A 15,476-nucleotide genomic window follows, 5' to 3' on the forward strand; every position below is an offset into this window, starting at 1 on the left:
GTGCGCTTGGGATTTCTTTAATCGATATTGGAATGTATTATGTCTTAACTTCATTAAGGAAGCTTTGAGTTCTGGGCCATAAGCATTAGTGCTTTCCATAGGCGGCTATCAAAATGAACAAATGAGGGGCATGCAATTTGCCTTAAAAGCTTTGCCTTCCTTTCATGCTTTGGTCCAAGGCGATAAGATTTTACTATGATTTTCATTGATCACCCGTTCCTGTTACTGAAACAATGGATGTGTGATTTCAACATTTGACCTACATATCCAGATTTATTCATTACTTACAATGAAATGGTGTCAGCGTTGGCTCACTCTTACCACGAGTCAGAAAGCTATGGGCAGGAACCTCATTCCAGAAAGTCGAGCACAATCTCAGTTGACACTTCAGTGCAGAACTGAGGCAGTGCTGCATTGCCGGAGGCGTTATCTTTCAGATGAGAAGATAAACTTAGGCTGGGTCTGCTCTCTTTCTCAAGTGGACATTAAAAATTCCACAGTGCTATTTGAAGACGATGAGAGTTTTTATTGGTGTCTTTGACAAATTTATACTTTGAGCAATATTGCGAAAACCATATTATCTGATCATTTAGCTCATTGATGTTAATGGGACCTTGCTGTGTGAAAATGGTCTGCCACATTTACAACAGTGATTGCAATTCAAAATCTGTGAAGCTCTTTGGGATGACCTGAGGATGTGAAAGGCATTATTATAAGTGCAAGATAGCCTAGTTGTAACGTTTATTGAATTAGGTTTAGTTCAAAGTTGATTATTTTCTATTTATTCATTCACAGAATGTAGACATCACTGGCAAGGCCAGCCTTTATTGCCAACCCTTAATTGTCCCCAAGAAGGTGGTGGTGAGCCACCTTCTTAAATCATTGCAGTCAATGCAGTGAAGGTAACCCCTATAGTGCTGTTAGGTGAGGAGTTTCAAGATTTTGACCCAGTGACAATAAGAGAATGATGTATTTCTATGTCAGGTTGGTGCATGATTTGGTGAGGAACTTGGAGGAGTGGTTTTCCCCTATGTCTGCTGCCCTTCTATGTGGCAGTAGTCACAGATTTGAGAGGTGCTGTTGAAGAAGCCTTGATGAATTGTTGTCATGCATTTTATAGATAGCACAAAGTGAAGCCACATTGTACTGTTATGAAGGGACTGAATGTTTAAGGTGGTGAATGGGGTGCCAACCAGCTCACTAATGACCATCTCAAATGTTGGTTTGACTTTTACAATTCATACTTAATGATTTAAGAACAAAAAAAGTTCTTACAACCTACATCTCAGAGAGGAAATGTTCTATGTTGCTGCCCTCATTGCATAAACAATTGATCACTCCCATGTTCCATGTAATGACTTGTAGAAACTATAGTTAATGTATTAATGAACAAGCTCCCACTGGAGATGTCTGGTTTTGTACTTAATAGGACAATTATTAAATTGGGAAGTAATTGGAAGCAGTGAGAGTAGATGATGGAACAACTGTGGGAATAACTTCTATTCCCATAAATTCTCAGACTACACAAGTGTGATAAAAGGGACTAAACTTGCTTGGTGCCCTTGTTCGGTGGTTGTTTGGTACATATGGTGCTGACACCAACAATCTGTGCAGCAATGTTCTATTGATCTCATGAGAACGCAATCTTATTTCCAAACATCTGAAATGTTGTTACTTCATAAAGGAAGCTTTTAGTTTTATGCATACAAGGAGCAGAATGCGAGCAGCTGTTCAGCTTAACATTTTATTTGAGGTCAGTGGGTTTACAAATAGCAGTTTTAAATACTATAAAAACACACAGAAAGTGCATTCACCGCAGTTATAAATTATAAATGATTATACAATTAGGTGCAGAATCAGGCTGAGATTTGCATTATTTATGCTTATATACACAGTTTACAAATAGATCATCTTGGTAATTACAGGGCCCTCAATAAATTCAAATATTTACTAAAAAAAATACTTTAAAAAACTTTACTCATATTTCCATGTACAATATTTATATTGTTTCCTTGTTACTTAACAGTCTACCTAGTAGGTAAGTACATGTATTAGAACCAGCCTACAATCAGGACTATAACCGGTTTAAAGAACTTTATGATTGTCACCAACTACATTATAAACGTAAAACTTGTGAACCATAAGCTGTTCAGTGTAGCTCCATTCACATGAAAACTACTCAAAAGTAGTAATGATCATTATTCACTAATAGACTATACAACAGAAATTACAAACTCCATACAGTAGAAGTTTTGCATCCATAACGTGGTGAAAAAGCACACACTACAACATTTCTGGATTGTTTCCACCATCTCTTTGCAATCAAGTTACCAGAAAAATTAATGGAAGTCATGGGATACTATTCCTATTTAACTGATCTTCATGGGACAATAGTTTAAGGTGCCTTTGGTGTGGGTGGGATTAACTTTTATTGCACAGTACATACAGCTCAAATTTTAGCCTATAAAATCCATCTTGGACAAATGATATCCAAGTTTTCCAAACAACAGGGGCTGCGCTTCAAAGTAATTTATTCCATGTGAAATTGTGGCTTCAGAACATGTTAACGAATTATGAATTGTGTCCCAGTCACCACATACCAATTTTGGTTCACCAACTCAACCAACATTTTGTTCTTTACCAAGTAGCTACGAATGCTATTCCACATCAGAATAATTCATCATTTTCTAATTGTATGGAAGATTAATGAACTGAGATGACAACCTGTAAACCTTTGAATAATTAAAAAGCATAGGCCATTATGGAAAGCCAAAGAAGCAAATATGGTTTTTAATTAAACAAATATATTTAAACTGCAAGATAACTATGTACACATATTTAACTTCAAGCGGTAAACTAAAATTTGAATGGTACATCAAGGAGAGAAATTATGATCAGCACAGCAACATTCTTCAATATACTGTAGACTATAGCAATTAAGTAAGCATTGTCACCAATCGGTTTAAAACTTTGGTGTGATTTCCCCAAATGTCTGCAATAATATGCATTGATTGTGGCAGTGCTTTTGCTAAATAAACATCACCAGCAAATAGTTCAGCATTTAGAAATGGTACAAAAAAACCATTAAAAACTATTTTACTTCAAGGAATTATTTTCAGAAGTCCATCAATAACATTTCTGAATAATTAATTAGTTGAGGATGTGATTATCACTTTTATTGAAAGGCTACCTCAAAATACCTGACAATGTTAATTGATCAATGATACAAAAACTAAGCAGTAACAATAATAGGGATGCCCAATGGAACTTCAGTCTGCAATGAATGGGTGATTCTGCACACTAAAATGACACCAATTCTGACTGCTTCTTAATTATACTAAACATTAACATATAAAGATGATACTTTGTACAAAATTGTATAATGTTATTACCTCTCTCATTTTTCCTGTACTTCTTAACAACTCACTTCTGTTCATGCTTGCCTTGATGTAGTAGTCAGCTTAGAATCTCTGTAACTTCTCAGACATAGTTAACCCAGTAGGATGAATGGAGTCTTATAGTTGCACCCCACTCAAGTCAACAGTCTCAGCAAGTGATCAAAGGGTCACCAGGTCAAGCGTCAAGCAGCTTGGTATGTTTTACTACATTAAAGGTGCTATATAAATGCAAGTTGTTGTTGTTGACTGTGCAGAGTATAAATCATTACCACAGCGTGGCAAGTCCTGCATTTTAAATATTGAAAGTGGAAACAAGCCAAGAATTCCGACATCTCACTCCCTGGTGTGCTCCCCAATTTTGCCTTCACACAAATTAAGAAACAGATCCACAAGTCAAGTATTCTGCTGCATTGCTGACACAACTCGATTTAAATTTCTGGTTGCAATACTGAGCTCTGCTTTTGCTACTGCAAAGGAAGTTAGAGCCCGGTGATGTGAACAGCACAATACAATTCAACTGGGACATGAAACATGTGCATTTGTACAATTCCTGGAGCTACAAAGTTTTAGTTGAAAACCCAGCTTTTACAATAAGTGCCTATTATAATGTTATCCCATTATGTAAGCTTGTTTACTAAATCAGTAGGAATGGATTGTTTCTTAAAACAACACTGTGTCAGTGAAATGAACAAGTTTTTAAAAAAAATATTTGTTCCACTTATTTTTACTTGTCTGCAAAATGTTAGGGATTTGTCTTAGGTGGTGGTGCAGACTGGGGTAGGGAGCATCAGATCAGCTGCCTGTTATATGCAGTGTCTGATATTTAGTTTCACTGTCTGCAGTGGAACGAATATCTGGTGCTGAGTAAAGCAGTCAGCTGATCTGATGAGGTCCATTCTGTGCCAATGCCAGAGATGAAACTCCATTCCAAAGGTTTTACACAGCCCATCAACAACTCAAACTCTCACTTAAATTTCGGAAGGCCAAGTGATTTTAAGGAAGGAAGCATTCTTTTAAACGTACAATTAACTTTAAACCAGAATCAATTAAAAATGCTGGAAAGCTTGAGATATCTATTCATGGGTAATAACAAAATATTTTGTGGCATTGATTCAAAATGTTCCCCAGTGTGATTTCCTAAAAGACATTCTACACATTTCGAGCAGTAACCTGTTATAGCCATAAATGGCCCATATAGGGAAATGATTTCTACAACAGTTAGGTGGCCATTGCTGCCCATAACAGGCCACTTCAAAATCAAGGTGAGTCGCTAACTTAGTTCAACTTAAACTTTGCAACATTTTGAGGATCAGACAGTGAAAGCAACATTGTGGGATCCACATCAGTTTAAACAATTATACACCATTGGGCCACTATAAGTAGGCACAGATATTACTGTACTTGTTAAATATACTTTTATTAGATGAGTAGAGCAGTTATCAAATGGGCCTGTGATTAGTTAAACATCTTTCAAAAGCATTTGTTCCATTTTTTTGGCCAAAAGCATCTCAGTAAAACTAAAGACGTAAAGTCCATGATTAAAGTCCATGTATTTCCAAAAAGGTTACTTTTAAAGCTGGACTCTTCATACCTTTATAATGGTTAGGGACTTAGTGGTGACTGGAGCAATTCAGCTAATGGTTCACACTGGAATAGTTTTGGTGATAACTACGGAAAAAGAAATGCATCATTTGGTATTTTTAACGATTGTTACTACCCTAGATCAACACAGTTTGGCTTGTGGCATGAAGCATTGCAATTATCAGTCATTCCCTGCTGGACTGGTGCAATGTGAGCTTTTGCCTCTAGTTGTTGGAGAGTTTTTCTTCCACTGTAGTCCATTGAATAAATCATTTTTAGCACTAGACAGACTTATTAACTGTACATATGCTATTTTTACACAGCATATGATGGTGCTTTATTTTAAAATGTAAACAGAAGAAACTTTTGATATTTTTCATAATAAGACTGCTGGATGCTAGATAATCTGCTTGTTTGTTTAGAAAATCTAGTCTGATGGTGAGAAGGCACTGCGTTTGGTCCTGATACATTTAAATAAAAAATGGAGTAAATCTTCCAGTTGTCTTATACCATTACCCAGTCCCATGACTGCTGAAGTCAAAAACTCCTTTCCTGAAGAAGGGTGTAAACTCACACAGAGTATGCTTTGATAGTGTAAAATCCTTGTTGTGTGGGTTTATTGGTGAAGTTGGAGACTTTAGCATCAGAGTGAGGAAGTTCCTGAGGTATCTCTACAAGAGAAACAGAATGAACAGACAATGTTTCATTTGTAAAACAACTAATCAATTAGAGAGAGAGAAACTGGTTTCTCTGGCAGGAGGGTTGGTAACCGGAGGACACAGGCTTAAGGCAAAGGAACTGGGTGAAATGAGAAGCTATTTCTTGACACAGCAAGTAGTTGTGATCTGGAATGCACTGCCCACTGCCTGGAAGGGGCTGGGTGGGGTGTGGGGGCGTGGTGATGAGACAACGGAAGCAGATTCAACAATAACTTTTATGAGGCAAGGGAATTAGACTGATTAGGTGAGTCTTTCAAAGAACCAGCAAAGACATGATGAACTGAATGGCTGCATTTTGCGCTTTATTATTTTATGATTACTTTGTGGACTGAGTTAATGGATGATTTCTAACTTAGGGACATAGGAACAGGAGGCGGCCATTTAGCCTCTTGAGCCTGTTCAACTGTTATTCAATTAGATCATAGTTAATAGGAGCAGGAGTAGGCCATTCGGCCCTTCGAGCCTGCTCCAGCATTCAGTTAAATCATGGCTGATCCACGTCAACACTATTTCCTCACACCATCCCAGAACCCAGTCTTTCTTTCTTGAAACTTTTAATATCTAGAAATCTACCAATCTCTGTCTTGAATACACTCAATGACTGAGCCTACATAGCCCTCTGGGGCAGAGAATTCCAAATATTCACCACCCTCTTGAGTGAAGAGATTCCTTCTCATGTCAGTTCTAAATGCTCCTTATTCCGAGACCATCCCCACCAACCAGGGGAAACATCCTTCCTGCACCTGTCCTGTTAGGCCCTGTAAGAATTTTGTATGTTTCAATGAGGTCACCTCTCATTCTTCTAAACTCCAGAGAATACAGGTCTAGTCTCCTCAATCTCTCATCATATGACAATCCCGGCATCAGAGCACCCGCTCTGAAGAAGCGTCATACGGACTTGAAACGTTAATTCTGTTTCTCTCTCCACACATGCTGCCAGACCTGCTAAGATTTTCCAGCATTTTTTGTTTTTATATTGGAAATATTACATTTGGTCCCCACATCCAAATCATTGATAGGAATTGAGAATAGCTGGGCTGTGTCCTAATTATTGTCCTAAATCCATGAATAACTTTGGTTAACAAAAGTCTATCAATCTCAGATTTACAATTGACAGCTAATTTATCAATTGCCCTTTGTGGAAGAGAGTTCCAAACTTCTAACACCCTTTGTGTGTAGGCGTGTTTCCCAATTTCACTCAAAGTCTGGCTCTAATTTTTAGACTCTGCCTCCCAGTCCTAGACTCCCCAACCAGCGGAAATAGTTTCCCTCTCTTACCCTGTCTGTTCTTGATATCATGAAAACTTGGATTAAGTTGCCCCTTAACCTTCTAAACTCTAGGGAATACAATCTTAGTTTGTTTAATCTCTGTTGGTAATTTAACCCCTGGAGACCAAAGTATCATTCTGATGAATCTATGCTGCACTTCCTCCAAGGCCAAAATATCATGCCTAAGGTGTGGTGTCTAAAAGTGCTCCAGGTTTCGTCTAACGAGGGCTTTATAACGAGTTGTAGAATAGCCTCTCCCCCCACCCCTTGCTGGACTTTAGTCTTTTCATTATTTTCTGTGCCTGTTTGTGGCATTTTAATCACAAAGTTACCTGAACCCTCAAGTCTCTTTGGACTGCCACTATTTCTAACTTTTCACCATTTAGGACAGGGGCGTCCAACCTTTTCATGCGAGAGGCCACATTTCAATATTTTTCTTATTCTTGGGGCTGATGAGCAAATTTTGGAAAGGTAAGGGATTAGAAATTTATCTCGCTATCAAAACATCAAAAATCGTGCATTTTTATAAACAAGTTTCAAATGAGAAGACTAATTTATTAGCTTACTTATTTGTCACAATACTAAACAATGCTTTAATGAGATATCTGGCACTGTGGCCGCTACGGCCACACTAACATGGTAGCTGATTTCTAAATGACCTGACAGTGCTAAAACAATTGCTCATCGTGCATTTGACTATTTAAACAGAAAATCACAGAGGACACTATCAACTCCTGGCTGTTCCTCCACCACGACCGACAGCCTCCCCCTTGTAACCCCTTCCCACTGCCTCCCAGCAGGCAGCCCTCTACCCTCCCTGAAGACTCGCTGCAGCTCCAACGCTCAGGCTGAAAAGAAATGGAGCTCTGATTCAAAGAGCAGACTCCCTTTTGTCTTGTGTGTGACTCTGGGCAGACAAAAACCAGGGTACTGAACCCAAAAATGGATGGGGCTGTGGTGCTTCACTTACTTGAGGGAGGGTTTGTTCCTGAGATGTTTTGGGATGCCTCTGAGCTGATTATTGCTGTTTTTGCCTGCAAAACTTTTGGTTCTGAAATGTGACCTTAATGAATACCACCACTCACCTTCCCACTCCTTGCTGCTCCTCCAATCATAGATTGTTCCTCTCTCACGTTTGCTGATGGGCTTACTAGTGACATACGTGGGCAATTTTCCACACTGCCGGCAGTGTTGTAGCTGTACTGAACAGCTTGGCTAAGAGCACAGGTAGTTCTGGAGCACAAGTCTTCAGTACTATTGTTGGAACATTATCAGGGCCCATGGCCTTTGCAGTATCCAGTGCCTTCAGCCATTTCTTGACATCATGTGGAGTGAATATAATTGGCTGGAGACTGGCATCTGTGATACTGGGGGCTGCAGGAGGAGGCCAAGATGGATCATCTACCACCATTCACAACTGGATGTGGCAGGACTGCAGAGCTTTGATCTGATCCTTTGGTTCTGGAATCACTTAGCTCTGCCCATCACTTGCCACTTTCACTGTTTGGCATGCGAGTAGTCCTGTGTTGTAGCTTCACCAAGTTCACACCTCATTTTTAGGTATGCCTAGTGCTGCTCCTGGCATGCCCTTCTGCACTCTGCATTGAGCCAGGATTGATCACTTGGCTTGATGGTAATGGCAGAGTGGGGTATATGCTGGGCCATGAGGTTACACATTGTGGTGATATACAATTCTGCTGCTGATGGCCTACTGCGCCTCATAGATGCCCACTTTTTGAGTTGCTAGATTTGTTCGAAATCTATCCCATTTAGGATGGTCGTCACAACACGATGAAGGGTATCCTCAGTGTGAAGGTGGGACTTCATCTCCACAAGGGCTGTGCAGTGGTCAGTCCTACCAATACTGTCATGGACAGATGCATCTGCAATAGCTAGATTGGTGAGGATGAGGTCAAGTAGGTTTTTCACTCTTGTTGGTTCCCTCACCACCTGCCACAGACTCAGTCTAGTAGCTATGTCCTTTAGAAATCAGCCAGCTCGGTCAGTAGTGGTGCTTCAAAACCATGTTCTTCACAGATGCTACCAGACCCGCTGAGTTTTTACAGCATTTTGTTTTTATTTCAAGAAGAAAAGCTGAAGTAGGATAAAAACCACGCAACGCATGTTGATATTGGCCAACCTTGCAATGATTGATTTTTGTCCATTTTCTCCTCTCTCAAACTCTTGAATGCTGTGCTGGGATGGATGATGAATTTAGCTGTTTCACAATCTATTCCAAGACCTCCCTGTCAAACCCATTCCATGTTAGGGTCAATAACAGGTAAACTTTCAGGGAACAAGATGGACAGACTCTCAGTTTTGCCCTTGAGCATATGCCCATCATCAGTTCAAACGAGAATGAAGTTGACAGTGCAAGAGGAAGTTATATCAAAGTGCGAGCTACTGACAGGAACGACATATATAATTTTAGTGGTGCAAAGTACATTTATCACCTTGATATGCATGATATTTGGGGTTGGACAACTTAAAAATAATGAAATCAAACAAGCCAACCTGATTCAATCTGCAGTGAGACATCAGAGTTGAAATCTTCTTGGTTTTGTTTCTTGTTTTCTTTGTAAGCACATGGATGGCACCAAAATGGTTTGCACATGACACTTTTGTGGCAACAATGACACATAAGATCTTCTGGCTATACTTGAAAGTTTGCTTCTGGTTTTCCGTAATGATTATGCATTTTTGAAATGACAGCCACAATTAAAGTTCTTTGTCACATATCAGTTTCACAACCAAGACCAACCACTTACACCACCACAATATCACCATCTCAACCCATCTACCGTTGAAACCCTCAGACATGACTTTGTTACCTCTAGATTTGACCATTCCAACGTTCTCCTGATCAGCCTCCCATTTTCCACCCTCCATACACTTGAACTCATCCAAAACTCTGCTGCCAGGTTCCTAAATTACACCAAATCCTGTTCACCCATCATCCCTGTCCTCTCTAACCAAGGCACAGATTGCTAACGGTGCATTCAGTGTTCACTTAAAGCACTTGTTATTGCTTTTTGAGTTGGGAAGTAAAATATATTCGTTGTTGAAGATAATAATTACGGCTAAGAGAGAAAGTTGTTTTTGCATTACACTTGAATAGAAACTAAACAATACCTCTAAGTGGGATCGCCTCTCAGCGATCACTCTTTCATCCCGGTTACCAAACAACTTTTTTGGAGGGAATTCTAGGCCGCCAATCTGGAAAAAGTAAGCATGAATTTCAGTTTCATTGCCAAAAATTTAAGAAGCAAATTAAGAAAACACTTCAAATTCTTACTGAGTAGATAACTGCAGACATTGTGTCCGTAGGGTACAATATTATCACCCTATCATTCAGGTACACTTAAGTATTCTAAAGAAGATAGATAAGCTGTGCACAAATCACAATAGATTGAAAATGTTCGATTTTATCTACTGTACCTAGAAGGGAAATGACTGAGTGCTCCAGCAATTCCAAAAGAGAAGAATAAAAGAACAAAATCTAGGACATTTTCGAAGCAATGCCATTGTAAAACAAATCCCACATCATAAAAATCAAAACAGAATAAAGTACAATAGAGTCTAACACTAAGATAAAAGCAAAACACTGCAGATGCTGAATGCGGATTCTTGCTCATCCATTGCCAAAAGCTGAATAGGAAATTACATTTAATTAAAAAGTTTGGATTCTATTGAAATAAAAACAGAAAATGCTGGAAAAACTCAGCAGCTCTGGCAGCATCTGAAGAAGAGTCATATGGACTTGAAACGTTAACTCTGTTTCTCTCAACACAGATGCTGCCAGAGCTGCTGAGTTTTTCCAGCATTTTCTGTTTTTATTTCAATAGAATCCAAACTTTTTAATTAAATGTAATTTCCTATTCAGCTTTTAGCAATGGATGAGCAAGAATTTAATAGCAACATGTTTAGTTTGCTATTTCCTTACTGATACAAGAACTAAACAGTAACATCAATTTGATATATGAGATAGCAAGAAATCATCACGAAATATCTGTAGCAACTGTTGGCTTCAAAACATCTAGAGGGGACAGAAATGAATCATAACATTTGCCACAAGAGTGACCACAAAGTAATCTTTTGTTTCCTACACCAGCTATTAACCTTGAAAAGCTCAAGGTATTTTACAACAGCAATCCAGATCATTCTGTTGATATCTGATTAAATTGATGAACTGCTGCAAAGCCAACCTCTAATGTTGATTCAACCTGCCTGAAATCTACACACTAACAATCCCAATCTTGGCAGTACCCATTGGCAAGACATTGCAAATGTTACAATCCCTGAAGAGACCAAAAGAAATTTGAGCTTCCGTTTAATAGCTGAAATGGATGAAATTACAAGATTTCACGGTTTTAAGAGTTTTATTGTAACAAATGACTAAAAGCACTGTTGACTGGGAGCTATTTTCTTTTTGTAGCCAACATATACTTTAAACTACAGAAAGGAATGTTCCCCTTATATATTTGTCACACTCTATGCTGAATTACAGTCCTTATAAGCAAACAGTCCACAATCACTCCCAGCTTTCAATGGATTTGCATTTCCCTGTTTACTGAGTAGTAACTTTGACCACTTCTAGGTGCTTCCCCTTAGTTTTCAGAGGGTTTCCTAAATCCACTGCCAGCAGTAAAGCCCTCCCCTCTGGCCACACCAGGAAGAATTGCTGGAAATCCTTAAATGGCTGCCAGATGAATTTCTCTGTCTCTCTGTGATATTCATTAATTTGTAGGGAAGTGTGAAATACTTGCATCCCAGTAGAAATGCTAATCAGTTATTCTTGACCCCCCCAACTCTCGTTCGTCATAGACGTAAATGGACAATTTATAGCATAACCCAATACTTTCAACAGCTTTCTGGGACTTTTGGAGATTCGGGGTCTACCCATTGTGAACTGCTGGATTGTTGCCATGGTCTCCAACCGTGAACACCTTACACCAATCACCTCAGTAACACAACCTGGGCCTCCCTTCAATCTTTAACCACCCCAGGCCTGTTGTCAAGCAGATTTCAGAACAGGTCACATGACCCCTTCCGTTCTACCTTTAACCAAAGGCACAGTTCCAAAACATAATAATTGCATAAGCTTCAATCATAACGCAAACAATTAATGTCACATGCAGACGTTTCTATCAAGATCGAATCCCATTTTGGTTTCCTCATCTGAAATCATGGGTTCATCAAGAAAATGCAATATTAATTGAGGTTTCTTGTGGCAGCTGGATGAGTCTTTGACTTCAAACTGGGTCGATCCAAAAATGTGAGGGCTACCAAGAAGATGAGAGAAAAAACAAGTAGAGATATCTCTTATTTTCTAGATTTTGAAGGAGCCCAGAACAATGAGGAGTGCTGTTTGCTCATTTTGGCTTGTAAGGATGGAATGGAGAGGAAGGCAGGAAGGAATGAATTGCGTAGATCCCATCTATGGAAAAAAACTGGGGTTTCTCAAATCTTCATAAATGGTTTAACCATACTGGACAAATCACAGGGAAGGGAAAAATAACAAAATATAGCTGAGGATTTTAAGAAATAGTTAGGTGTTCTGCATGCACATATATTGGTTATTCTTAGTGTATTATTCAAATTCCAGATGTATTGAGCTTGCCAGGCTAATAGCTTTAAGGATTGGACACCTATTTTATCCCTGTAAAGAAAGAAAGTCCACAGACTGTGAGAAAACTAATAATAATATTATGGAGGATGCTTTAACTGGTTGAAAAAAAAATCAATGCAGAGAATCCTCAAAAGACAAGGACAGAGACAAGTAAGACAAGTAGACAAGTAAAAAGACAAGTAAAAACAATTAAGAAAGGAATACACTACATTGTCTTCCCAATACTGTACACAATACACTGTGCCAGACACTTTGGTCATTATTGTTCACACTATTAGTAATGGTCAGATACTTTCCAAAGTGATGAAAGAGAAAAAAAAAAGCAATCAGTTGAGTCATGCTGATCCACTCAGTCACCACCATAGAATTTAATGTGTTTGTCCCTCAGTTCATAAAGAATGATACATTGCAGTTGGCAAGTTGTCTGCTGTTGTACACATCTCACATCATTAGGTCATAGTAACTGTATAAAAATTATCAAATAGATCTACAAGTTGCTGGTATTGTACATCAAAGAATGATGGATTCTTTCAGCACTTCTTCAGCAAAAATAACCAAAGTTCACAGTCTAGGTTGACATAGTCTAATGTCACACATGAGACAAAGTCTCGATTTGCATAATCAATTGCAAATACAGCATATGAAGTCAGGGTTGCAGGGATGGATGGAGGCATTGGCTTTGCATTGCACTCGCTTGTCCTGAAGGCATTTGATTCTGTTCTCCTCAAATGTTGAAATCGCTTGATGACAGTGATTTCTCCATTTGGGTCTGTCCAAGGTTGTTTTTCCCCCATGTGTTGGGAATTCAGCTTGAAAGTCCTGAGGCTGGCTTTCAGATTGTCTTTATATTTAAGCTTGGGATATCCTACTGTAGAGTACTGCCTTTGGTATGCAGGAATCCTCCATGCGGATCACAGGGCCGACCCAGCGAAGCTGAGCTCTGATGAGCATGCTCTTAATACCAGGTATGCAGCACTCTGCAAGAACCAAGGCAGGAAGAGACCATCTGGTCCATCAAGCCTGAACCATGCAATAATGGATAGACCATCATGGCTGAACACATCTTCCCTTTGCATCCCACACCTTGCAATATATTTAACAATCCCTATAATTTACATTCATTGCTTAGCTATTTGACGAAGTTAAACAGGCTGCATGCATTATAGGTCAATCGCATAATTTCTCAATGCATCTCATTTCCTGATTAATATGTTGATTGAAAAGTGTTTCCTGTAGAACTATTCTTTTATGATGGAGCATACTTACAATGATGTCTTCATTGACCAGCTTAACTTGCTACTCATATTTGCAAATTACTTTTCTTGTTTTGTTCTGGATGATAAAAATTTAATAGACCAAAATGCTGGAATCCAATTTTTCTGAACTATTAGCAGAACTCCTGTGGTATTGCCATGAGTCATTGAAAACTACAGCACGGTGGCGATGTTCAGCTGCAATCCTTTTCTTTTAAGGTCATTGTTTCAGTAGTCACTGTGGTAATCCAGGTACTCACGAATAGATATCAATTAGAAGCCAGTAAGTTTTGCCTTCATTTTAAGTTGCAGCTCATAAGAATCCAGGGTAAAATGTCTAACTTTATTCCTTAAAACGTTTTTCTGGAACTATGATAAAAATGTGACATGACACCTGGGGCAGGATTTAATGCAGCCCATTGTGGCAGGAAACATGGTGGTCATTAATCATAGGAGAGGCTGCACCTCAGTGCCCCAGCAGCAGGAAAACCTCCTACGCTTAAGTCAGAGGCAGGAAGGGTGCTGTGGGAGAAACTGGTCGGCTTGCAGTGGAATGTCAATTTGGCTCACTATTCAGCCTAATGACATCAATTATCTCTGGGCCCACCAGAATTTACTGGTGGCTCAGGAATTAAGTGTGAGTGACACAACTTACCCATGTCTCCCACAGGCCATCCAGTGAACCCTGTTGGGTTTGCCTGTGGCCTTCTGTGAGGTCCCGCTTTCAAAGGCACTTAGTGCCTGATTGAGGGGCCCAGCACTGTGAAGGGGGTTGGCCGCTAAAAACTATCCCCTTTGCCCTTGCCTCTGATCCTCCTCTCCCACAACCCCCTTTCAGTGATCCCCATCCCACCCTCACTCACCTGAGTCCAGGGATCCGACAACAATCCCTGGTGAAGACTCTGGAGCTGGACCAGCAGCAGCGACCACCACTCGCTGTATTATCATTGTATTATCAGCCCCAAGGCTTATATTAATTAATATAACACCTTGTTAAATGCTCACAAATTTAAGGAAGCTCAGTCAAAATGTAATGCAGGGCCTACACCGCTGATCCCCGTTAGATATATATTTAGTTAAAACAGGCAATCTATGTACACTGTTTTGGATTTCCCCAGGAACACAAACTATGAGTATTAAACATTCTTTGTTCACATGGTTGGGATAAGGCTCCTTCAACAGCTGAGCAAGTTAATCTAAATCAAGAAAATGCCAGGTTCCATGTTGGATTGTGTACTAGCTAAATTCTGCTGAGGCAGAAAAGAAGCTACAATTCTCGTCAGAGTCTTTGGGCAGAGATTGAGCAAAATCAGCCAATGTTTTCATTCCTAACCGGCAACCAGCATGAGCGTGAGAGAGAGTGAGAGAGACAGAGCGTGAGAGAGAGAAAGAATAAATGGGATGAAAGAATCAGGAATAGTTGTAACAACCACCTGGTTGAGCAGCTTGTTATTAAGGGTCACACAAGAATAACAGCCACTTAGCAAAATATTGCAGATGCTTACTGACTATGGAAATATTTTCAGCAAGGAGGAAGAAATGATGGAGAGAAAAAAAGTAGCCCTGAATTAAAACAAAGAAAAGCAAAATAAAAACAAACAAAATAATTTACCAAAACTTTTACTAA

General features: G+C 39.3%; 1 protein-coding gene across 4 annotated transcripts in view; it reads right to left on the reverse strand.

The window, feature by feature from the left end:
• Positions 1–1,730: 1,730 nt before the first annotated feature.
• Positions 1,731–15,476, reverse strand: part of kif16ba (kinesin family member 16Ba) — a 146,947-nt gene continuing 133,201 nt past the window's right edge. For all 4 annotated transcript variants that reach the window (XM_041215291.1, XM_041215272.1, XM_041215282.1 and 1 more), the window contains 2 exons: positions 10,100–10,183; positions 1,731–5,650 (listed from right to left, as the gene is read on the reverse strand). In XM_041215291.1, the coding sequence (XP_041071225.1) occupies positions 5,492–5,650; positions 10,100–10,183 (243 nt within the window). In that variant the 3' untranslated portion in view covers positions 1,731–5,491. The remainder of the gene's footprint in view (positions 5,651–10,099; positions 10,184–15,476) is intronic.

The sequence above is a fragment of the Carcharodon carcharias genome, chromosome 2 (genome assembly GCF_017639515.1).
Source record: "Carcharodon carcharias isolate sCarCar2 chromosome 2, sCarCar2.pri, whole genome shotgun sequence".
In the NCBI taxonomy this organism is placed as follows: Eukaryota; Metazoa; Chordata; class Chondrichthyes; order Lamniformes; family Lamnidae; genus Carcharodon; species Carcharodon carcharias.